The 24,835-nt window shown below is 34.9% G+C and overlaps 1 protein-coding gene across 1 annotated transcript in view; it reads right to left on the reverse strand.

Moving 5' to 3' along the window:
- Positions 1 to 24,835, reverse strand: part of COL28A1 (collagen type XXVIII alpha 1 chain) — a 130,070-nt gene that overhangs the window by 84,090 nt on the left and 21,145 nt on the right. The window contains exons 9-14 of the mRNA XM_025046936.1: positions 24,106 to 24,150; positions 23,613 to 23,666; positions 10,095 to 10,163; positions 8,917 to 8,985; positions 3,763 to 3,831; positions 1,223 to 1,291 (exon numbers count right to left, since the gene is read on the reverse strand). Of these exons, the coding sequence (XP_024902704.1) occupies positions 1,223 to 1,291; positions 3,763 to 3,831; positions 8,917 to 8,985; positions 10,095 to 10,163; positions 23,613 to 23,666; positions 24,106 to 24,150 (375 nt within the window). The remainder of the gene's footprint in view (positions 1 to 1,222; positions 1,292 to 3,762; positions 3,832 to 8,916; positions 8,986 to 10,094; positions 10,164 to 23,612; positions 23,667 to 24,105; positions 24,151 to 24,835) is intronic.

The following is a 24,835-nucleotide window of genomic DNA, read 5'->3' on the forward strand; positions in this document are numbered from 1 at the left end:
ATGCTAGAATAATGATATTTGTGTACACCTACATATATATATACATATATATATGTATATATATATATATGCTTTGAAATTGACATGTAATTACTCCAACTTGATACATCTGTATATTTTGCATATTTCATTTCTTATATTCCCTCCCCTCTGGCAGTTGTCCCTTCTCACTGGTATTTAGGACCTCCAGTAGCTACTATCACTGGCCTTATCCCTACTTCTAATCTGGGTATAATCTGGTTATAATCCGCAGGTATTTTAAAAAAAAAAAGGAACTAGTGAAAAAGAAGAAATCAGTGGCAAGTTGGCCATGGTGTTGAACATAAACAATTTTACAGAATACCAGTATCAGATATGGCCATTCTGTACAGTGAACCAAGACAAAAGCAAGACCTCTCATAGTCATGTCTGAGCTCAGACAAAACCAGAAAACAATGTCTACACCCCTCCCTTAAAAGAAAGATCAAACATTCCCCAATACTGGCTAAAATGAGTAACTGCTACTTCTTTACCAGTTACAAATAAGCCTGGCTCCATTTTTCCCACCTGTTAGATAAGATTCATTAAAATAGCCAGTCTTAAAATGACCCCACTTCCTGATAGCATCCAATCCAGAGCCAATTTGTATTTTCTGAGACACTTCGCCAAATCACCTATACAAGTCCAAATCATAGAAAAAATCTTTTATCTACTTACTGAGCTGTGATCAGTTCCCCATGGTATATGGTCTCCCTTGCTGCGATGAGTCAATAAACCTAAATTTGTTCGACTACAGGCTGATTCCTGTTGGTCTTTGCTGAAGGGCATCAAAACTAGTTTTCTTAAATGAATTTTCTTATTTTAGCCCCATTTTAAGGTAATAGTTTTTAGCAAAAGCCTATGGATGGCTATATACTGCTGTAATAAAGTCAAGTCAGTACATTTTTAACAGCTATTTTTATTAAGTAGAGGTCTCTTTTGCTAACGTTTAGCTTCAAATCTTCTTGGCTGATGATAAGATTGGAAGTCAGAACCCAAATAAATGAGACATTACTGTAAATACACATAATGGGATTTTCTAGATCATAATTCATCCTACATAATAATATATCTTATATATACTTGCATTATAATTAACTGGACACCTGTGTGGTATGGCTGTCGAGTTGTATACGGTTCATAAATGTACATCCATAAAGAAAAACTTAAAAATAATTTTATTGGCATCTTTTATACACAGTACCTTGTCCCCTTTGATTGACAGGCCTTGTAATCCTTGTGGACCAATTGGTCCTTCAGAACCTTTTTCACCCTGAAAGTATATGGGAGGAATATCAGTGTACTACAGAAATCAAGATTTTAAAACAGTCAAAGCATTCAAAGCAACTAAATTCACTGCTCACTGCAAATGGGTAGTTCTTACTGATTCCAAGATTTGTAACTCCAAGATTTGTATCTTAACACTCTTAAACAGGAAGGACTCTGTCCAAGCAGAACACATATGCAGCATCACTAAGTTGAAATAGAGCTCTATTCTCAATATAATCAGAAATATCTGGATATGGGGGACCTAATCAATCATATAGCACAACTGACTGAATCAATCTTTCATTTCTTTTACATTACTGCAACTGGATCCATCACACAATGCAAATTCGTGTCTGACATTAGTATACAAACTACTACTTGCTAGGATTGAATATTAAATGTTTTATATCAGAATTTATGAACATTCACTGAAAATTTAGTTTTAAAAGAATTAACATAAAATATTCTTGGATATAGTCACATGACCCACGTGAATAGCTCTGGTCATAATGTCATATCAATGAAGTCGTAACAATTTGTGCTTTTATATGAAAAAATATATATAAGCGATCAGAAATAGCATTCATTTCATGAATTCATTTGAATGGAGAGTAAAATCAAAGGACATTTTCAAGGAACCTAGGAAACAGAAAAATATACCTTTGCTTCTCTATATGATAACTTCACGTCAGCCCTACATCATTACAAAGCAAACCCAAGTAGCACAAAAAGAAAACTCCCTTTGGGCCTGCTTGTTGGGGAGTGAAATATTCTGGCGCTACCACAGTGTATAATTGCATAAAGTCGACCCGAAAACAACACTGAATATAGTGTGTTCTTTCTTTGATGAGATAGAGGGCAATGCTGTGCTGTGGGTTATCATCAACAGGAGTGTAGCATTATATCACACAGTTGAACTTGTCACTAAGACATGCCCTGCAATATGCTTCTTAGTGTTTCACTTATTCATTTCTCACTTATTTATTCATCTTAAAACCCCACAGATTGAAAAGAGAAATACTTATGGCTATTTGAATTTTTCAGATATTTTTAGGCTACACATAAATAGAAATTTACTCTATGCACCCTCCCCCTGTCCAAAAATTCACGAAACTGTATATTATAAAATTTTCTAAAGCGTCATGCCAAATTGCTGGCCTCTGTCTTCTGACAGTGACACTTTTGTTAGTCAAGGGCATTAATAATATCACCTTTATTGAACATGTTATTTCCATTTATTACATCAAATTAAAATTTGTTAAAAAAGGCCTTTCTTAAAATTCAACCCAGCAGTCACTCACAATGTGGTATGAATTATTTGTTTTACCTAATTAATTTCTCTCTAGTTAATATTCAGGTTTCTCATAGATCATTGAATATTGATCATGATAGAAGATGCTAAGAAGAGGCAATTTTAGAGTGTGAGGCCATACTGAGAATATCTTAGTTACCTGACTGAATGACTGAAGTGGAAGGTCTTAGACACTTATAAAAGAGCATGGACTTCTCTGGGCAGTGTGTGTGTATGCACGTGTGTCTGTTTGGGGGAAAGATTTTAAAAAAGGACAAAGGACTCCAAAACGTATCCTTACTTACTCTGAAATTTTGCTGACACAGATCAAAGTATTTTGGAAAATCATTTCCTGTGTGGCCTTTGGCAAATGTACCATAGATATTGAGTAACAGTCTAGACCAGGGATCAGCAATCTATAGCCCATTGGCCAAATCCAGCCCATTGACTGCTTTTTTAAAAATACTTTATTGAAACACAGCCACACTCATTTATTTATACTACATTGTTTATGGCTGCTTTCATGCTACAACAGCAGAGTTAAATAGTTGCAAAAGATGCCATGTGGTTTACAAAGCCTAAAATATTTACTGTCCAGCCATTTACAGAAAAAGTTTGCCAATTCCTGGTCTAAAGGAACTTGAGCTCTAAGAACTATATGTGGGAAGAGATAGAAACATTTAAATTCTCAATTGCCAAGTAAAAGGTCTTTCATAACATTGTGCTCCTTGTGGTAATAAGGTAATTCCAGTTCCCTCCTCCCATCCATATTTCCTTTTTTATTATACTAATGTCAATACTATTACAAATTGATTTATAAGACTACTTCTTGTCTCTGTTTCACAAAATAAATCTGAGTAAAGCTTTGTCATAGCTACACTCAATAACTTAACTTCTGGGTATAAAGATTCTATCTATCACCGTGGCTTTAATGGCCACAAACTACTTTAAGAGATTTTTCTAATTTCATATGCAATAAAATATAAGTTTTAATTACTTATTTATAATTGCAAATTTTCCTATAGTTTCAGGTTAAGGGGAAATTTACATATTCTCTCATTTAATAGAGTGAAGATAAGAAAATATTTCACTTTTGATAATTGTCTAAGACACATTTTTTAAAAATTTGTAATTTACGACTATGAAAATGAAACACTTTTTCTTAGTACAGAAGGTATTGTTACCTTTGGTCCTGGAAATCCTTCTCCAGGTAAGCCCCTTTCTCCTGGTGCTCCCTCAGGACCACGGAGACCCTGGTTAGGATAAGAGAGAATGAGGAGCAGGAGGAGAGAAGGAAGAATGGAAGGAGGGTAGAGGGCAGAGAGAAGAGGGAAGGAGAAGAAGGAAAATAGTTATATTTTAGTTCACGTAGGCATGGCAATGATATAGTCCTAGTTAGCAAGAATCTTTTGATTAAGCTTCATACTGATCAGTAGAATCACAGAGTTGTGAAGAGTAATATTCCCATTGTATTAAATGTTCATTCCACTTGGCATAAGATGTTCTATTCCGGTGTCCTCAAATTAGAGAAAAATAGAAATTAACTGATGCTGCAGAATACGAATTAAGAAATAAATTCTATGAGGAAAGAGTAAAACTCTGGGACAGTGTGCCCTGGAGAAGGATGCAAAGTGATTTAGTAATTTAATTATGAGGAGAGTCCTATGAAGAAATCACTGCACAGCTGTTTTAAAACACTGAATTCTGTTTACATGTATTTTAATTTGTATCTTAATAAAATTGGATTCAAACTTGAAATCTTTTAAGAACTAGTTGAAATATAATATTGTATGTCATCTGTAAATGAAAAATAATTTAAAAAATGAAAACTAAGAACAGAATTTAAAAAAACACTATTTTACTCCATTGGAAGTTTAAGCATAAATAGAAATCTTGATAGAATCATTAAGGGGAAACATGATTTTCAATCTCGATGATTAAAATTAAGAAGTCCATGTAACTTGCTCAGAAAGGCACTAGGAAAGGTGAGAACTTCTCACATAAGGAAAGAAAAACAATGCAGTCTCAGGCTTTGAAGTGGAGTGGCAGGAAATGTACTAACTAAAAAAATAAAGGATAACAGCAAGGTATTTTAAAAGGCTACAAATTTTCCCTCTTGTGTTTCTTGGCCAGAAGGCCAAAAAGTAGAAAAAGGACTAACAACAAGAATTTTAGAAGAACAAACTGGAGTTTTTCCTTGAATAAAACTAAAAAGACAATTAGGGCTCACTTGCTAGGGAAGTAAACCTATGACATAACAAAATCTGCTGATTTGCTCAGAAGCTCCAAAGCCAGCAGACTGCAGACACTCTGAATGATGGCTCAATGCGCAATAACCCAGAGTAATTTAAGAGATGCTTCCTACTCAAGCCTGGTAGCAGAACTAGGATGGAGCATTATGCTAATCAGTGATAGATCATAATTATGGATCTGTTAAAAAAAAAAAAAAGAGATTACAGATTACAACTGGAAGCTTACAAGAAAATTTACAAGAACTATATCTCAGTATTTAACTTTTTTGGCCTTTCCCTGACATTGTATATTTTAAAAGGCAATCTTCATTAGTATTTATGCCTAGCCAATTTAGTACATTTATTTTTTTTAAAGCTATTATTTAATTTAAATTGCAATGTTTATGGGAAACCTAGCTTTTAACTGTCCGAGACCTTAATCAAAGCATTAATCTTCATGACAGTTTACTCTAATGTTAGAGCAGTTAACTAGGGGAAAAATAAACATAAACATGAAAACTAGATTGCAGACTAAACAGACAGTGCTTAACAAACATCACACACTCTAACAAAACAATATTGACAAATTGTCTTCTTCCCCAATGATGTGACAAATAAAAATAATGTAACTTACATTAAATGCAAAGAAGTCCATTTTCAAGCTGATTCTTTTTTTTTTTTTTTTTTGCATTTATTCAACAAATATGTTCCAAATACCTAGTAGGTTCAAGGCTTTCTGCTAGGTTCTTCCGAGATCAGACAAGATTGTGTGTGTTCAGGGTGGTATGGCCATAGATGTCTTTGCTATGTTCTAAGAAAAGACAGACCTGCTCCCTGTCTCATGGTGTTTATAATTTTGCACAATAATTAAAAGTTGATTTGTGTGCCATTTGGACTGAGGTTCAAGTCCTAGCTCTGCCATATAGTATTAGCAGTGTGACCTTCAATCTTTCTAAAGCTCAGCATCCTCATCAGAATTATGGTACCTACCTCAACCTCAATATAATGTAAAGTCAGATAGATTTAAAGCTCTTTCATATCAAACACTCAACAAATATCGTTATCACTATCAAACTTATTTTACTTGAGTCCTGCAGTTGCTAAAAATATCTTTTTATGGAAGTTTTTACAAAGAATATAGAGAATGGTTTATATTAAGCAATGTGGAAAGAGGCACATTGCACGAATAAACCGAATCTTCTTTCCGTCTCTGCATTTCTAGAATACATCAGCTAAGGTGAAAGTGAAAATAATGGAGGCTTGTAAGAGCCATGTGTTCCAAGATGCTGAGAACAGAGTTAATGCTCATGAGTAATCACTTAAGGGCATTTTTTAAAAAATAGAGAGCCAAGGTTTAGTTACTGTAAACTGTCAGAATAATATTCCATACCATCAGTATATTCTCCAGTTTTCTGAGTGAGCAGTCAGGATAGAAGATTGTTAACCAGAGAAGAGAAAGAGCAGCTCCTTGGATTAGATGAACTATAGTTTCAATTTATTAAGATGGTACTAACAGATCATTTTTTAAAGACAGAAATGCTTCTATAAAGAACTCAGTGTCCTTTACATAGGCCATGAGAATCAATTACAACTGTAACATACTTATTTGGTGTCTAATGAAAACTTCTAATAAAAAAATATAATTGAGGCACCTGATTATCAGTTAACACAGACCGATCAGTGAAATGCTTTATTTGAGACATTAACAAGATAAAATATGAGTATCCATTATCTTACTTTCTTTAATAATCTAAAAAGTGTGAATAATCAATAAAATGGTTTTAATGTACATTGCAAGTATTAAAGATAATATATTAAAAATAAAAATTGTCTATAATATTCAAACAGTGCCACATACTTTATTTTTAGCCTCAAAATAATTATAGTTCTACTTCAGTATGTAATTTTTTACCAGTAGCACTCTGAATAACCTTGCACAAAAAAACAGATTACCCTGAGCCCTTGAACCAATTTATTTTTTACGAATCAGTCATCTTTCAGACCCGTACAAAACTAGCGATAATCATATAATTAAAGATTATAGTTTCTGTATTTGTTGCTAGAACATAGAAGTAAAATAGATATTGTATGTTGAGCTTGCATCCTATTACCTTACTGAACTCAGCTGTTAGTTCTAGGCTTTTTATAGATTTCTTGGGATTTTCTATGAAGGTCATTATGTCATCTGCAAATAGGGACAAGCTTTATTTCTTCTTTTTGATCTCTATGCCTTTTATTTCTTTTTCTTGCCTTATTGTGCTGGCTAGAACTTCTAGTACTACATTAAATAAGATTGGTGAGAGCAGAAATCCTTGTCTTATTTTTGATCTTAGAGGAAAGTATCCAATCTTTCACCATTAAGTATAATGTTAGCTGTAGGGTTTTTTCATTTGTTTGTTTGTTTGTTTGTTTTTTAAGTTGAAGAAGTTTCCACTTTATTTCTAGTTTCTGAGAGTTTTTATCAGGGTTTATGAGGATTTTGAATTTTGTTAAATGCTTTTCTATTTTTTTTTATATGACTCTGATCTTTCTCTTTTCGCATTACATCGATTGGTTTTCAATTATTAAATCAGCCTTGCATTTATGGAATGAACTCCAATTTGTCATGCTGTTTAATTCTTTTTACATATGGCTATTTGCTAATATTTTGTTAAGGAGTTTTATGTCTATAGTGATGAGGAATATTGTTCTCTAGTTTTCTTCTCAGGGATCATCACTGTCTTGTTTTTGGTATTGGAAAAACTAGCCTCATAAAATAAGTTGGAAAGTATTTCTTCCTCTTCTATTTTCTGAAAGAGATTATGTCTTCTGTATTCATAATATTTTATGTCCTCTTAAGAAAATCTGAAGCAAGTGTAGCAAAATGTTAAGATTTGTTTATCTTCTCTATATTTTTTAGTTAGTTAGTTAGTTAGTTAGTTAGTTAGTTAGTTAGTTAGTTAGTTAGTTATCTGGCTCATTTTTATTCCCCCTTATTCAGAGCACTGTGAAAAGATTCTTGTTTATTCCTGTTAAAAACTTCCCAAATTCTCTGCTGTACTCCCGAGACACAGAGCCATATATCTGGGCTTGAGTCTTTCTGGATGATGTCCCTTTAGTTTTCTAGTTTCCAGCCTTTCCAGTGAAGAACCAGCAGTGTCCGCAAGGGAGTTCGTTTTCTTCTGTCTCAGCGGTTCACCTTTAAGAGCACTATCTAGTTATTGGAAACTGGGATCCAATCACTGATCTTGAGGTAATTAGTCTAGTGTGGCTTCCCTCCATATGATGCTTTCTTTTTTGAATTAGTGTATCCAGACATTAGCGAAAAGCCTAACTCTCAAATAGTATGCTCCCATTTCACTCTCGGAGTACAGCAAGAAAGCACATTTCTGTTTTTATTTATTCATAAGGAACTATGTGCTACAAAACCAAATTGGGAGACTACCTATATTTTTATTTGTACCCCAGTGAGTCAGTTACTATTCTTTCCTAGGAGAATGATTACTTGAAAAGTTGAGAAGATTCTTATACTACGAGAATTATGTTTTATTCATTTTATCTCCAGATCTCTTTTGATAGAAATATTTTTTTCCTTCTCCAATAATAGGAAACTTCAAAGCTACAGAAGATAGAAAATGCAAATAACACAGGTATTACCTGTCTACCATTATCAGTACTAGCTTTAGAATATACTCACGAATTAGATAATGAGCAAAGTCCTCATTGTCAGTGAATTTCTCGTGGTTATAGAAAAATGAACTACAAATTACAGCTATTAGGCTTGAACCCAGATCTTCTGTCTCCTAAGAAATTTTGACACATGAGAGTTCTTTTATTCTTGGACAAGCTGATTAATCTTGTACAAGATTACAGTAACAGAGAGCCAGTTATACATACCGTGTGTGTGTGTGTGTGCGCGCGCACGCGCGTGTGCATGTTTGTGTGTATGTGTCTCTGTTTTAAAGTATTATGAAAAATGACACTTGAATCTGGCCCTCGCATATTTATTGTCTTTTGTTATCCAAAAAGATACAACATGGATTAATTTAACCATTTATTCTAACCAGAAGGAGCACATAAGAACTATATTTGTCCTTTTTTATTTCATTAGAATTTCTTGCTACTTACTGGCTGGCCTGGCTCACCAACACCAATTGGTCCTGGAGCCCCTATTCTTCCTTCTTGGCCTCTTTCCCCCTAAGAGAAAAAATAATTGAATGAAAGTTTGAGCTTTTAAGTAAAGAATAAAGATATAACAAAATACTCTGGAGATTTCAACAAAGATACGTAGCAGAACAGCCAAACTTTTCACATTCATAAAGATAAAAAAATTCTAGAAGAGAAGTGGCTTGAATTTAAGTAAACAAATTACCCTAAAATGTTCATCATCCCTTCTTGTCTGAATGCAATATGGCACTCTCAGCTTTCAGAAACTGTTGTGTAGTAATTGACAGGATGAACTGTGTGTCATTCATTCTGGTAACTGAGATGACCAAGCGAACAATGCTCATGCTGTTTCCTTCCCTCACCACCATCCTAGAATGCCGCCCTTTCCTCATCCCCACCCCACCCATTTCACCTTTTCTTTCGGTTCTACTTCACACTTGCTATCCTTCAGAACCCTAATAACTCTGCCAATATAAACTCCACATTCCCCGAAGTCTCAATGTGCTCATTGTCTAAATGTCATCCATGGTGACATTTGAGTACATTCGAAGTACACTGTTTTATACTGCTCTGTTTTAGTCCTGCATCAAAGTCTTATTGTCCCAACAACATAGAAAGCCATTTAAAATAAGCAGTTCTTCTCTGTGACATCCTGCGTGATGCACAGCACCCCAGGGTATTGGGTGTTCCAGTCCTTTCTAATTCCCTACAAACCTTTCTGTCAGCATTTACTTTTCAGTGTCACAGTTCTTCTGGTTTCTGCCCCTGTGGGCTTATTTAATGTGAGCAGATGATAGTCGACATGTTAAGATGTTTCATGTCCCAATAACATTTTACATGTTAACATTCAAAGTTCATGAAAACTCAACAGAACTAGATATACATTGGCAAGAGGGTGGGTATTTGGAAACAAACAAATTTTTCCTTCCAACCAAATAAAAAAGTATATTTATTATTCTTGTAGTAACTGCTCATGACCAGGGCAATTCAGTGTCCAAGCATCCAGACTGTAAGTAACTTCTGCAAGCAGCCTCCTTGTATTTATGAGAGTAAGGCTGAGCAGAGTTCAAATCACAGCTCTTCTAGCCCCTACAATAAGTTCAATAATCATCAGTAGTCAAAGAAACAAGTATCTTTACCTTAATACCTTGCTGTCCAATACCAGGGACTCCCGGAGGACCATAAGAACCAGGAGGACCTGGTTCACCCTAGAGGAAGAAATAGTGATATGTTAGGTCAGCTCAGTAATATTTGTTGAGCAGCTTTTAGATGCATAAGGATGCAGTGGAGGCTTTAATGGGAAACAATGAAACTAGTACACTCTCACTGCACACAAGTGTTTATAATCCAGTTAGAAGAACAACATAGACCTAGTATGGAATTATCCACCAGGTGCAGCAGCAACAGTATTTAGGGTTGACAAAAAGTTTCCCTTTTAATTTAACAGTATTTCACATCTGAGCTGATATAGAAACAGTATTTCACATCTGAGTAGATATAACATATATATATTAAAAACAGTATTTCACATCTGAGTAGATATAAAGACAAATATACACATATATATATTTTGGAGTAAGGGACCCACAAAGGCAAAGTATTTAGGATCCATGAAAGTCATAATGCAGCCCTCATGTGTTCATTCAACAAACTTTTATTAAGTGCTTCTGGCAGACACATTTTGTTTTCTACCCAATGACCATCCTCTTCCCTGTTTCCTTCCCTGCTGTTAGAGAACTCTGATCTGTTTAAGTCATGGGCAGCTCTTCTTTGCCGTCAGGAGTATGGAACAAATGATAATTGGACTAATGCAAGTCCAGGTTCTCCTCTCCCTTTGCCACTGATTAGTCTAGGTTGGTCCTTTGGCCAAGTTTTAACAAATGAGATATGAAGACTTTACTGGATGCAAAGAGAGACCTTTCCCTCTGCCCCTTCTCTCCTGCTTTGAGCTATGATAACTATCTTGTAGCCATAAGATAACAACCTCTTGGATGAATGCCAACAGTTGAAAAAGATGATGCAGAAAAAATTTAAAAGAGTCTGGTTCCTGGACAATTTCATTGAGCTACCAATTTTATCATGGACTATCTACTTTCAAATACTCTTTTTGCTCAACAAAAAGAGTTCTTATGATGTAAGTCACTATTAGTCAAGATGTCTGTACCGAAAGTCAGAAACATTTTCAATTAACACTGTCTACAGTGCGGCAGGCCCATCACAGATTTCAGGCATTATAGAGCTGAATGAGGGCATTGCACTCAAATGCCTGCATTTCACAGGTAAGAAACCTGAGTCCCAGGGAGGTTACCTCAAAATCACTTAATTGTGAGTGTTTATGGTGCTTTGGTGTTTGAGTGGATTGAACTTAAAAGTACTTTCTGTTCATCCTTTTGAGTACAAGTCAATCTGGCAGGTAAATCAACTTGAATTTTTTCCCTTTAAAATTCAAGATTGTGTTTATTTTTCTATATACATTAAATTTTCTGGAGCAGCCAGGACATTACCATTATTTCTTGGTACATATTCTTGGCCATGAAATTTCTCTCAATATAAAATCAGGTGTAAAATTTCTCCCTAAATTTGAAGCTGTATTCTTAATCTCAAAATTTGGTTTAAGTGCTGGAGAATATTCAGTTTCCTAAAGAGTCCAAGTTTTCACTTCAAAGAACCTTTTCCTTACAACTTCTTGTGCTCTCCACTCAAGTTGGAATATCTTTGTGGGTTACACTGCATGTAGATGACTGTTTCCATTACTCAAATGAACATCAAGTACTTGCTATGTGGAGGGTAATGAAGTAAATACAGAGAAGTTTAAGACTGCTCTCCTTAATTCAATGGACTAATCTGAGAGGTAAACATACCATTAAACTAATAATAATAATAATAATTATTATTATAGTTTAATGGTATATTTAAACTCCCTTAAATTCCCTTATTCTATTCATCCCCTGTCCCTTTTATCTGTAGTTTGGTAGAAATGGATCAGAAGACTTTTAAATGTTATATATATACACATATATACATATATGTATGCGATATACAGATGATATTATATAGTACATATTATACATTTGGAGGACATTTTGAGTTTTTTTAAGCAGTGGAAACTCTACTTACTATTTATCTGTGTATTTGGTCTAAAAAGAGCACGCAGTTTTAAGAAAGTTTCCTCTGACAGTACACAGGGACATTGGTTTGGTCATTACCTTGAAATGTTTAAACCAGAAGAATCAAGAGGAAAACTAAAAGTCTTAATTTTGAGCTCAGGAGCTCCTTTCAGCCTTGGTTAAGTACCAGTAGCAACTGAGAGATTTCTTAATATTGCTTTTTCAGGGAAAATATGGGAATATGAAGCTTACAGAAGTATCACTTTCTCTTATCTGAACACAGCCCCATAGCAACATATCTTCACATTTCACTTGCTTAAGTTTATTTCTCAGGAGACTAGTATCTCAACATAGGACCTGCAGACCAGTATTGATCTACGATTAACGTTTACCCTTTCACATTTCTGCTTTCTCTTTCCTACAAAGATTCCTGCATTGGTAAAGAAAGTGTTCCTGATGGTAAAATACCATAGCTGGGTAAGACAGAACAAGAAGAGAAGAGTCAGCACTCTACTCAGAATGATTTTCTGGGAATTTTCCAAGGCAGCATAAGACTCCAGACTTTACTCCTTTTCTGCTATTATTCCTGACCCAGTTCTCATCAATACACACACACACACACACACACACATACACACACACACACACACACACACGCACATTGAATGCTCAGATACTACTTATTATTTCTCTACTTCAGTACAAGTGTGAATGTGAGTGAGCATGTATAGGGAAATCACAAAGGTTAGGTTAATTTGTCCTCCTCCAAAATTAAGGACCTCTATGCTATGGGCCTCAAGATTGCAGGAAGCCAACGTTTAATTAAACCAACTATTTCCAAGTACTGCCCTGAACACTTTATATATATTATCTCATTTAATCTAACAATCTTAGGAAATAGCTATTTTTTCCCATTTTTTGATGTAGGAATATAATCTCCACTTTTTAATCCATTTTTTAGCATGTATGAAATCACAGGGAAAAAAATATAGCTCTGGAGTCATTCACTCTAGTTGAATCCTAGCTCTACAATCTACTAAGAGTTTAAGCTTTTGCAAGATCCTCATATGCAAAATGAAGACAATTATATCTACCTTACAGGATTGCTGAGAGGATTCAAGATATTGTCTGTAAAACACCTAAGTCATAACCAGTCAGACACATGGTGGCTGTTTAATATGTGTAGATTCAATTGTTTTCCACAGACTGTCATTGAACACCAACCTGATACCAAGTACACGGTTACATAATTACAGACATATATCATCATACACCTGCACTTTTCAGACACTCAAAATCTGGCTAGAGAGATAAACAAATATAAAACAAAATACGACTATGTGGATTAGCTGTAATAAAGATATTAACAGAGCACGTAACACTCCAAGACAGAAATGTTTAATTCTAAATTAAGGAATCGGGAAAGTTTTCTATAGCAGTGGAGATATTTGCTCTGAATAAAGAACTAGAAATCATATCTAATCTAGTAGTTAAAAAGAGCAACAAACTTCAAGAAAAGGAAAGTGTATGAGACATAAAATGATTTGAAATGTTCTGGAAATGGTAAGCAGTTCTGTGGGCTCAAACAGACAAGAATGAGGTGATAATAGGGTCACTGTCTGGAGCAGTGCTGTCCACTGAAAATATACAGTGAGCCACAGATGTAATTTTAAATTTTCTAGTAACCACATTAAGAAAGTAATAATATATTTTACTTAACCCAGTATATCCAAAATATTACCATTTCAACATATAATCAATATAAAAATCTTATTAATAATTTTATTTTAAAATTATTTTTAATGCTATGTCTTTGAAATCCTGTGTGCATTTAACACTTATGGCATATCTTAATTTGGATGAGCTACATTTCAAATGCCCAGTAGCTACATATGGCTATCGCATTGAACAGCACAGATTTAGAGTGATTAAAGAGGCTGGAGGCTCAGGTCAGAACCATGGAGAGTACCAACACTTAAATTGGTTGGGAGTGGAAAAACACAGACGTCTCGTGGGAAGTTGGGGAAGGCGGTGGCTGAGAAAAAGAAAAGGAAGCTGAAAAAAGTATAAAAGAATGCAGGAAAAAGATAATTTTAAAAGGAACTCATCATTTTCAAAGACATACTCATAATCTTCCACCTGCAGACCGATCATCTTCCAGCATTCTCTATCTCAGTGAAGGGCACCACAACCCCTCCATGTGTCAAGCCAGAACCTAGGAGTTATTCTTGATATCTCTCACACCTTGCCCAATATATGCAATGTATCACCAACATCTCTCAATATGCCTTCTAAATATCTCTTAAATCCATCCACTCCTCGGATCCTCTGCGATGCCTCTACAGTCTACGCCAAGTTAATATCTCCTGCTCACACTACCACAAAGTTCTTAGTACCCCACATGCATCCATTCTAGCACACTCCAATTTATTCCCCCTCATTGCTGCCAGAACAATTTTTTAATTTTAATTTTAATCTAAATAAAATTCTTTAAAGCCTTTCCCCTTGCTCTTAGGATAAAGACAGAGCTCCTTACAGGGCTTGTGAGTCCCTACACAGTATGGTCCTGTCGCATTTCTAGTCCCATCTGTCATCAGTTATTTCTTCACCCACCACCCTACCAGCATTGGTCTTTGTTCAGTTCCTTGTACTTGCCACGTTCCCTCTGCAACAGAATCTTTGTACATGCTATTCTATCCATCTAGGCTATTCTTACCTCCCTAGTTTCCTAATCAATCTTTATTTATCCTTCAGATATTATTTTGAACAGTAGGGCTTCAGGAAGCGTTTCCCCAGTCTGGTGAAATCCCTGTTCTTGAGACACTGATAGCACCATTTTCTTTTTTTCTGAGCACTCATTGTAATTGCAACTTTGCATTTTATTAATATGTCTCTCCCTAGACTGTGGGAAGGATATTGTGTGATTTTGCTCAGCTTTGCATTCTCAGTGCTCAGCTAATTGATATTATTCACTCAACCATCCAAGCAGCATTTACTGAGCAGCAACTAGGGATCAGGTGCTATGCGAGCTGCTGGAGGTGAATAAAACAGGAAATCTGGTCTAAGCTAGTGGAGTTAGGAGTCTGGGAATGCACCTCTGGTGTCCACCTGGTTTGCTGTATATAAAAGCAACTTCATACAAATTGAGCAACTGTATATAAATTGCATGGTATCAAGTACTATTACATAGTTTCTCTTACAAACTTACCCAGATACAAGTAATCTTTTGTTTTTCTTTTTTCAGCTGAGTCATGAAATTCCAATAGATGGCCTAAGGTTACGCTGTATAGAAAGTTCATCTAGAGAAAACCCACACTCTTATTTCCAGACACTGAATCTAACCGAAGTCAACATTTTTCCTTTCTCAAAGGTAATAAATAATGAATTGTTGTTCAAGACTCTAGGAAATTTTTGAGGACCTTACCATTTCTTGAATAATAAAATTATGAACATTTTAATCATATCTTGTGCTCTTCTTAACATTAGGATGTTTTAGCAATTTCTATTTATTATTTTCCAGATATGTATAGCACCGACTTTAATATCTTAAGTTTACGACAAATATTCTCATAGTTTTCAAATGAAAGAAAATAATGGATAAACATTTTGTCGGCACCAAATGATTCAAGTATGGCCTAGATACATTCTTAGTTGAAACCCAGGGAAGTGATGACTATATACAAGACTTGGGAGAAAAGTCAAGAAAGGGTCTTTTTTTTGAAAGAAGGAAAAGGGGGGACTAATATTTATCAAATACTTACTAAATCAAGCCATATTTTTAGCCCCTAATTTCTCTTGTTTCAGAGGAAGTGTTATGTAATAAGAGGTTTATTTTTAGAAAACACATCAGTTCTATGTTAATAAAAGAAGGGTTGTCAAAATCCTTAACTGCTTAATAATTATTGCCAATATATATGGCACTTATTGTTACAGGAGCTATTCTAAATGTTTTACGTATGTTAACTCATATAATTCTCAAAACAACTTTAACAGGGAGGTACTATTCTTAACCTATTACATAGATGAGGAAATTGAAGCATGAGGAGGAAAAGTAACTTGCCTGTCACAAAGCTAATAGAATAGAGAGCTGGATTTAAATTCCAGCAGTCTGGTGTTAGAGCCAGTCCTTTAATCACCATGCAAACAGCCTCTTGGCCTTTTCAGTTCTTTTCTTAAGTATTTCAGAAATCATGTGATTGCAGGCTAAATTCATATCTTTATCATAGGATGAAAAACACAAAAGTCAGATAGTTACAATCTACCTATAGTTGTAGATCCATCATATGAAGACCAAGACTCTCTCAAGTAAAATATAAGCCAAGAGGAAATACACTTATACAAGCTGACTCACATGCCATTTCAGGCACATAAAGTTTGCCTGAATCAGTGTTGTAACTGAGTTAGTGGTAAAGGTAATATAAATTATGATTGACAATACTGTGATCATACTCTGTAATTCTACAAATAAACCAGTTGTTAACCAACTGCACTTAGTTTGGAACCATCATTATTTCAAATACCCATTTACAATATTTTTGAATATCACTCCACCTACTTATTTTTTACAAATAAGAAAAAAACTCTATAATAATAAAGAATTGGTGAAGAATATAATGAAAATTACTGTATTGTACCAAACATCAGTAATTCTTAACTTGTTTTTTTAATGCTATTAGGTTAAACCACATGAAATTGACAATATTCAACCATGTCAACCTATAAAAATGGCAATTCACATGGCTCAATCTAATTGGAAAGTCATATTTCATCATATATTATAAAATCTAAAAAATTGTGTGTAATTTTCCATAAAAGGAAGGACTAGTCAACAGCTCATCAGAGCTTTTAAGAATCACAGCTCTGGTGGACATTGGATGCCTCCAGCACAAAATAAGTTACTGGAGAACATTCAAAGTGAACCCTCTCCACAAATCTGAGAACAAAAACATCAGTTTATAAGAGAAAACTGATAGGTTCATATGACAGTGTAATATGTTTCTTAAAAACTTACCTTGAGACTGGAGACAGGAGGAAATGAGGAGAGTTGTTGTTTAAAATGTACAATGTTTATATTAGGGGATGAAAAGTTATGGGTATAGATAGTGATGATGATTATACAACATTGCGAATATATTTAATACTGCTGAATTGTATACTTACACATAGTTAAAATGATAAATCTTATGTATATTTTACCTTAGCTTGGAATAAACTTAATTTTCCATGTTGCAATGTGCTGTTGTACCTTACTTGAATTAAGGACATTGATATAATTATTTTTTAAAATTCTGACATCCCTCCGAAGACATTGCAGTAACTAATTCTATTCCACATTAGGCCCAGCTTGATTGGGCATGTAGGTTAGACTCGGTACCTTTGTGGGAAATGTTGGCAGCATGTTGGGTTTCTTGATCCATCAGAGTTTTCACCTTAGCGGTCCCTGCACACACACACACACACACACACACACACACTTCTCCTTCGCAAATCATAGATCCATCTGCTGAGAACCACATGCGTCAGATATTTGGGAATGAAAATCATCTACCTTGAAGCCATTGGCTGACATCCCACATTTTCTGCCACTTCAAGTTGTCACTATCAGTTGTCTCATGTCAAGTGAGTTAATAAGCTCATTTAGAGTCCTGGCGGGCAGATGTGCGTGTAGGTCAAAGCCCTTTCCACAACAAGAATCGCTGGATTACTAATGATTCTTTCCCTTTAATTAGCCAAGGACAGAAATAGCATTTAGACTTTGACATCTCTAGAGGAAAAACATTCACATAGCTTGGCAAGTTTGCTCTGAGTTTTCATTAAACAGATATTTATAATTAAAGTTGTAAAGAAATTTTTCCTGTTGCACCTCTATACACAAAGCAGTCACAACCTTGTTCAAAGTTGTTGGCCTGCCAGAACCAGAAGGTCCATTATTGTTTTTGGATAATTGGAAAAGCTAACGAGTTCCAGTACCCTGTACTTAAAATACTTTATATGAAGTCAAAAATATAGTCATTCCGTTAAGAGAGCTGTGAACCTAAAAAAAAAACAAGATTTGTTTGATTAATTATTCTGTACTAGGAATTGTTGGCGTCTATATATATTTCACCTGATTTACTTCTCGCTGAGTTATAAAGAATTATATTTTATTACAAATCATGGTTTTTTTCTGGTAGTTGAAAGCCACATCATGATGTTAGGAGATTACTAAGTTTTTGAGTTGTGTGAGAACTGAAATAAGGAGAAAGTTTAAAATTCTTCATGTTGTTCATATCTGTGGTATTGAAATACTCTCAAACCACAGTTGAAGTATTAGTTATGTTTAATAGGTTGACCAGCTAAAGTTACTAAGCTAACTTTGAGTAAAATCAAATATTTAAATAATGACCAAAATAGAAATGTAATTTTTAAACTATTAAGTCTTTGCTAATGATTTTTTCTGTTCTAGTGAAAATATTAACATTAAAAAAAAAACATGAGACTCTAAGTTATAAAAATGAAACTAAAAAAAAATTAAGTCCCAAGGCTTCATGCCATTATGAGAAGTAAAATTATAAACACATTAGATTATTTACTGCACAAGAAGCTTTTGATGAGTTATGTCAACACTGTCCTGTTTCTCTTTATTATCCAAATATCTCAGAAAAATGGTAAAAATTCCCAACTACTGTACCCTTCGCTCTGATTTCTTCCACAATCCATTGTCATCTCCCTAATTTTTCTATTGAAACTGCTTTCTCAAAGGTTTCCAATAACCTCAAAATTGACAAACTAAGAGACTTCTTAGGCTCCTACCTGTTTGACCAGTCTGCAGTATGCTACTGTTGACAACTCATTTCATTTAACACCTTTCACTCATTCAGTTATTCAGTTATTCATTCAATCAACAAATACTTATATTTTGCTTATCTTAAATGTGTGAGTGTGCATATGATAATTTTTTTTCTCTCTTAAATGTGATTGTGTGTTCCTGACCCATTGTTGCTGGATCTTCTGCTTTAGATTTTTTTTTTTTTAAGTGATGGGCCCACAGAGTTCTATTCAATTCTCCCACCAGAGGTGCATGTCTGAGAGAAGGCTAGGAACGTTTAAAGGCATAACATATGAAAGCTAAAACGAAACTTGATTAGCACACTGCCAGCTACGAAAATCATCTGCATATGCACTCCTGGTAGCTATGTCAAAGGTTGATGGCCAGCCTTCTTTTAAAAATTGACCTCTTTTCATAGAGCATTTTGAAGGAAACAAGATGTTGTATAGGGTTGTTTACTAGGCTTATAGTTTTAATTTTAGGATCTGTATATTTAGCTCTTACTTAAATTCTTCATAAAAATAGTGACAACTTGAAAAATATCTACTGTGCTTGGGAACCTCAAAATAAGGGATGGAGAAAAATGGCAGTTAGACAAAGTTAGATAAGGAGGAATAGGGTGTTTAAGAATTATGGTGATGGTGTGTGCTACAGAACTTTGATGTGGTCTAAGTGCCTAATTTTCTCTCACTACTCCTCTTGAAACAGAAGTTCTGTTTTTTTCATTAATACTAGGTCCTTTCTTCATTTTCAATGGATGACGAATGTTTGATTCATTGGAGAATATTTACCTTGAATCATATCCAGTTTATTAAACTGACCCAGACTGGTGACATTTCTATATGGATTTTCTTAACATCTCAGAAGATAAACTGAATGTAAGGTAAGATCAAGTCTCATATGCCAAAGGACTTTGGGTTTCCTACACTTGAGTGTAGCACAAAAAGAAAACACTTAGGGTGTGGTAAATCTTGCAGAAAATGTGTGAACATCCTAGAGTAAAACAATGGAAGAGGTTAGAAGGAGAGAGGCAATTTATTGAGACAAATTAATATATAATATTAAGATATTTTTAAATTGAGGATTAATGTGTGGTACTTTAACTTAGGAAAATGCATCTGGACTATTTCCTAGTGCCCTTTGGCCCTAGCACTGAAGCTCTAGCTTTAGATACTTCAACGTGTCACAAGCTGTTTTCTGGTCAATCCACAATAAGTAGTTCCTCCTTCCAGGAGCACAAAGAGGGTCTTGGAAAGAGCAGATTTGCATGAGATTTGAGGAAGCAATATCCTTCAGAAATAACTTCAGAAAAACATCAAGAAATGGGGAAAATCACCTAGCATTCGGTGTTTATTTCTTCAAATCTAATTTTGGTAATTTGTCCTCTGTGATTTGAAAGGCCTGCCAATCTTGAGCCGTTCTTTCCAGTTATGAGAGGGCCCATTCTATGGCCAACTGTGACTGCAACCTGAACCACCACTGCAGCCTTTGGAAGCTGGAGTAGGGTTCCTAGGCCCTCAGGGTTTTTACTCAGAAAGAGCACAATGCTCATTTCAGCACTAGGGAGAAGGCTTCTTAGGCACTTGCCTGATCATAATTCTAATTGATTCAGAGATTTGCGGGATGTCCTCCTTACGCATGCCACCACCTTCCCCTCATGCCTGAGAGAGGCTGAGGTGCCCTGAGAACCAAGGCTTCATTGCGAGGGACATCCGTGTTTTGTTTCTAAGGCAACAAGGGTATTCAGATAATAGGAGCTACTTTACACATGGAAAATATTAATGACACATGTGATTTTTGAAACAGGGCCAGAATCACATTTTTCCTTGATTTAGCACATCCTATTTTTTCTCTTTAGTTCGTTGGCCACCTTTACTGCAAACCCTTTGATGAAGAAAATCCAACCACTGGAGCAACAAAACAGGGTTGTAGCTCATGAGAGAAACCATTTACAAACTTAAAGCAGAGGCAAGCCCCATCTAGAAACTCTCAGGGAATCTTCCCAAATGTTACAAGTCGAAAGGTTTCTGTTTTAAGTTTTTGTAAGAAACAAAACATTTGAAAAAGCATTCTATTGGTTTATTTTTTCCCTATGCAATTCCTTTCCTTCTTTTTCTGCATTTCCAGATGACCATTAAAACTAGGTCGAAATGCACCTCTCAACAGACTGTTGTTTCCAGCCATAGTACACTGAAAGTAGAGACAGGTGCGATTTCCATACTGTCCAAAAGAAATGCATTTATCTCAGGTTGCTATCCAGGAAATTGAGCAACTATCCTATGGGGATGAATGTATCATGGTGGTTAAAAGCAGACTAGCTGGGTTTGAAACCTCACTCTGTCCTTCAGTAGCTGTATAGACTTGGAGCCATTGCTTAAATTTTCTGTGCCTTAGTAGCCTACTAATCTGTACCATGGAGTTAGAAAAGATTGTGCCTTGAAAGGTGATATTGTTTTAAATGAGTATTTAGAACTGTATCTGTACATAGTATACATATAAGAAATGTGTTATCTATTATTATAGAAGTTTTTAAAAAAATAATCCTGTGTCCATTAGAAAATACAAAATTACTGGATTGTAGAGATTGTTTTCACACAAATTGCAATAATAATTTCTTAAAAACATTATGTAATAAAATGGTAATGGATAAAAAGAAATGTCACCAGAAAACATTACTTTCAGATTGAGGAAATTTTATTCAGTCTTTAAGTGTATTAAGTCTTTAAGATTTAGAAGTACATTCTGGAATGCAAAATGAAACCATCCCCTGAAATCTGACTTTTAAGATAATACGCTAATAAATGTATACCTTTTTTAGAAAAAAATTAATGATCAATGTGATATGCATCTCTGGTTGACAGATCCAAAGAAGTAGAAATTAATCCTAGTCTCAAGTCAGAATTAAAAGACCACTAAATTTGTGACTTTAAACCACAAATGTAACTAGAGGGAATAAGAGATACTCATTCCCGCCTCCCTCCCTTCCAACAGCTTCAAACATGCTCTAGAAATTGACATCTTGTCAATTGACAATGAACTCTGTGTGTTCACCTGGCAGAGAATTTAGTGATTAACATCGAAGTGGTAATCTTATGTTATGTATCTTTTACCACAATTTAAGAAATCTTTTCTCAAGAGAGGCCCTTGGAAAGCTGACAGAGTCCTTGAATACTTTTGGAACAATGACTCCTCTTACGAGGTTGTGAAAGTCAAGCACGAAGTGTTATTTTCTCAGAAAATTAGAGCCTCTCAAAAACACTTGACTCATTATTTTTTCTAAGAATTAATGCATTGTTGAAATTAAAAGCTAAATTTTGTTGAAATAAATTTATTTAAAAAGAAAAACCTAATGCCATCTTTTTATGGACTGCCACCAACCATCTCCCAAAGCCATATGCCCAGCTTTCAGCCCAGCACCTCAGATGCCCTCCAGAGCTGATGAGGCTGCCTCTGCCTCTGCCTCGGGCAAGCCATTTCATCTCCAGATTTCGTTTCTCATTTTCTGAAATAAAAATTTCTGGCCAGTGTGATTTTTAATATCTCTTTATGGCTCAAACAACTCCAACCCTGATCCCTGAATTTAAGTGTCTTTTCCACAGACATAGAACTATCATCCTAGGTATACAAGGAACCCTAGAAATAAGCACAACTGTCAAAACATTTTTTTTTCTTGTTGCAGTATTTTACCTACAAAGCAAATTTGTAAAACCTACTCAGTATTCAAAGAGCCATTTCCTTTCCCCAGAGAAAATTAATCACAGGCAAGGACTGCAAAAGACACTTTTTTCCAGATGAAGCTTAAGCACACTCCCACTGAGAAGCCCATTCTATTTTAATTTGCCAATTAAAAGTGTCCTGGGAAATCACACATCGTCTTTATCTCATTAAAAATACTATACTTGTCACTCCCTTTCCTCTAGAAAAAGAACATTCAAGTAGTCCAGCTACTCCCCACAACTTAAATTTAATAGCACTTTTAAAATATCGGCTTTATCTAGGGTCCGTTGGGGATAGCACTTTCTGCTGTTATTACCGCTATAAATTCCACAGATCTCCAGTCACTAATTCAACTGGATATTTACTATATCTGTGAAATTTACTAAGCATTGAGAAGAATTACAAAGGGATTAAAAGGCTAGTTTTTAGCAAATTAATGGCCACTCTTGTTGGAAAACAAAGCCTTAAAGAAGGTCTTTTCAAGATTCTTCTTATAGCATCTTTTGTTTTTATTTGGCTCTTACTCAGCCCCTCCCTTTTGTCTTGCCTTGTTATCCGTGGAATGACTTTACAAGCATGGTAATGATCATTGAGATTGTACCCCTGTTAGAAAAGAAAAGCTTGATTTCTGCTGTTATGTTGTAAATTCTCTTCCCTTATAAACTGATTATTGGGTTGGCAGTACTTGTGCGAAATAGTCATTTAAATTGAGTTACTTTTTGCTACTTACCAGTTTCTAGTGAGCCATATAATGACTACAGGGCAGAGTAAGAAACACTGCAAAAATTCTGATAATAGTTTACATTTAATAATGCCCCTTTGAATAATATAATAAATGTAAAGCTATGCCACTGACTTTCTGCATGTACATGAACATGATTCTATGTATAGACCTGTAGGTTACTATGTATTTCTAAAGATACTTCTTCAGAGAGTCCATTGACTTCTGCCTAAATAAAATACTGTTACCATAGCTCACCTGGGGAAAGGCATTCTGCCTGTCTTTAACCCAAGGATATGATTACCTTATTGCCTTGAAATCCCTTCGGGCCTGGATCCCCCGGAAGTCCACTAATGCCCTGCTCCAAGATGAAAACCAGGAATTAGTTCTGTGTACAAAAGGCCCATCAGGAATGAATTATTCATTAGGGTCCCTGGATATCCTAGAGTTAGAAGTCAGACTATACAGCTCAGTTAAATTGTGGTAATGTGGGATTGACAAATGGAATGAAATAAAAATTTCTTGTCTCAAATACGCAGCTTCTGACATGGTACTTAAGCTGAGAGCAAACATTTATTAATGAGGTGTTTGTTTTCAAAACCTGTGTTTCCAAACTTATTCCTATACTGGACCTCTTTTTTGGAAGATTTTAAATGAACAACTTTTTAAAAAATATATCTAAGGCATCTATAACTGAAAGTTGGAGCTTCTAGTGACTCTGCAAGTGGGCGTAAGGATTTTTAAAAGCTCTTTATGTGATTCTATTCTAGACTTAGATTTGGTTTTACTCTCCTTACCTGAAGTCCTCTGGGTCCCTTTGGTCCATATAGTCCTGGAGATCCCTGTGGAATAAAATTAATGGTAAATCACTTTAAATATCAGTCTCAAAGTGCAATGATTATAGGTGGAAGAGGAGGGAGTATGTTCTCAGTAATGGCCAGTCTTCCCAGGTTATCCTAACGTCAAAGTCAACAGATTCATTGTTAAGGAAATGATCCTAATTAACCACATAGGGGTCAAACTTTCCTTTAGCAAATGAACTCCATGAAAACAATTTTACATGTAAATTTTTTGCCTATTTATTGACATTGTGATAAGAGTAAAAGTTTCTTAGGATTCCTTTAAAGCAATAAACTTAGTGGAATATTGTTTTCTTCCAACAAGATAATGTCAGTTAAATTACTAATTTAATGAGTTTTCTCAATGTCTAGATCACTCTTTTACTCAACTTCAAAACATGAAACTTGGCAAAACACTGTTTATACTCAACACTCTTCTAATAGAAAATATTTTGGTATGTTCCATAACTAGGAAATGCTTTAATGTTTATTTTTATGAAAGTATAATATAGTCTAGTCTCTTTCTCAGATTTCCACCTTTTTCCTGCTTTTGTTCTATTCTATGAGCGTCCCTCACAAGTATAGCGTATTTTAATCCAATTTTATTTCCAATAGATTTGTTTTCAAATAATTTGGTCAAAGTGCATATCCAGTTTTGTGTCATACCTATTTGGTCTTCTGTGGTAAA

The sequence above is a fragment of the Pteropus alecto genome, unplaced genomic scaffold (assembly GCF_000325575.1).
Source record: "Pteropus alecto unplaced genomic scaffold, ASM32557v1 scaffold21, whole genome shotgun sequence".
Taxonomy (NCBI): Eukaryota; Metazoa; Chordata; class Mammalia; order Chiroptera; family Pteropodidae; genus Pteropus; species Pteropus alecto.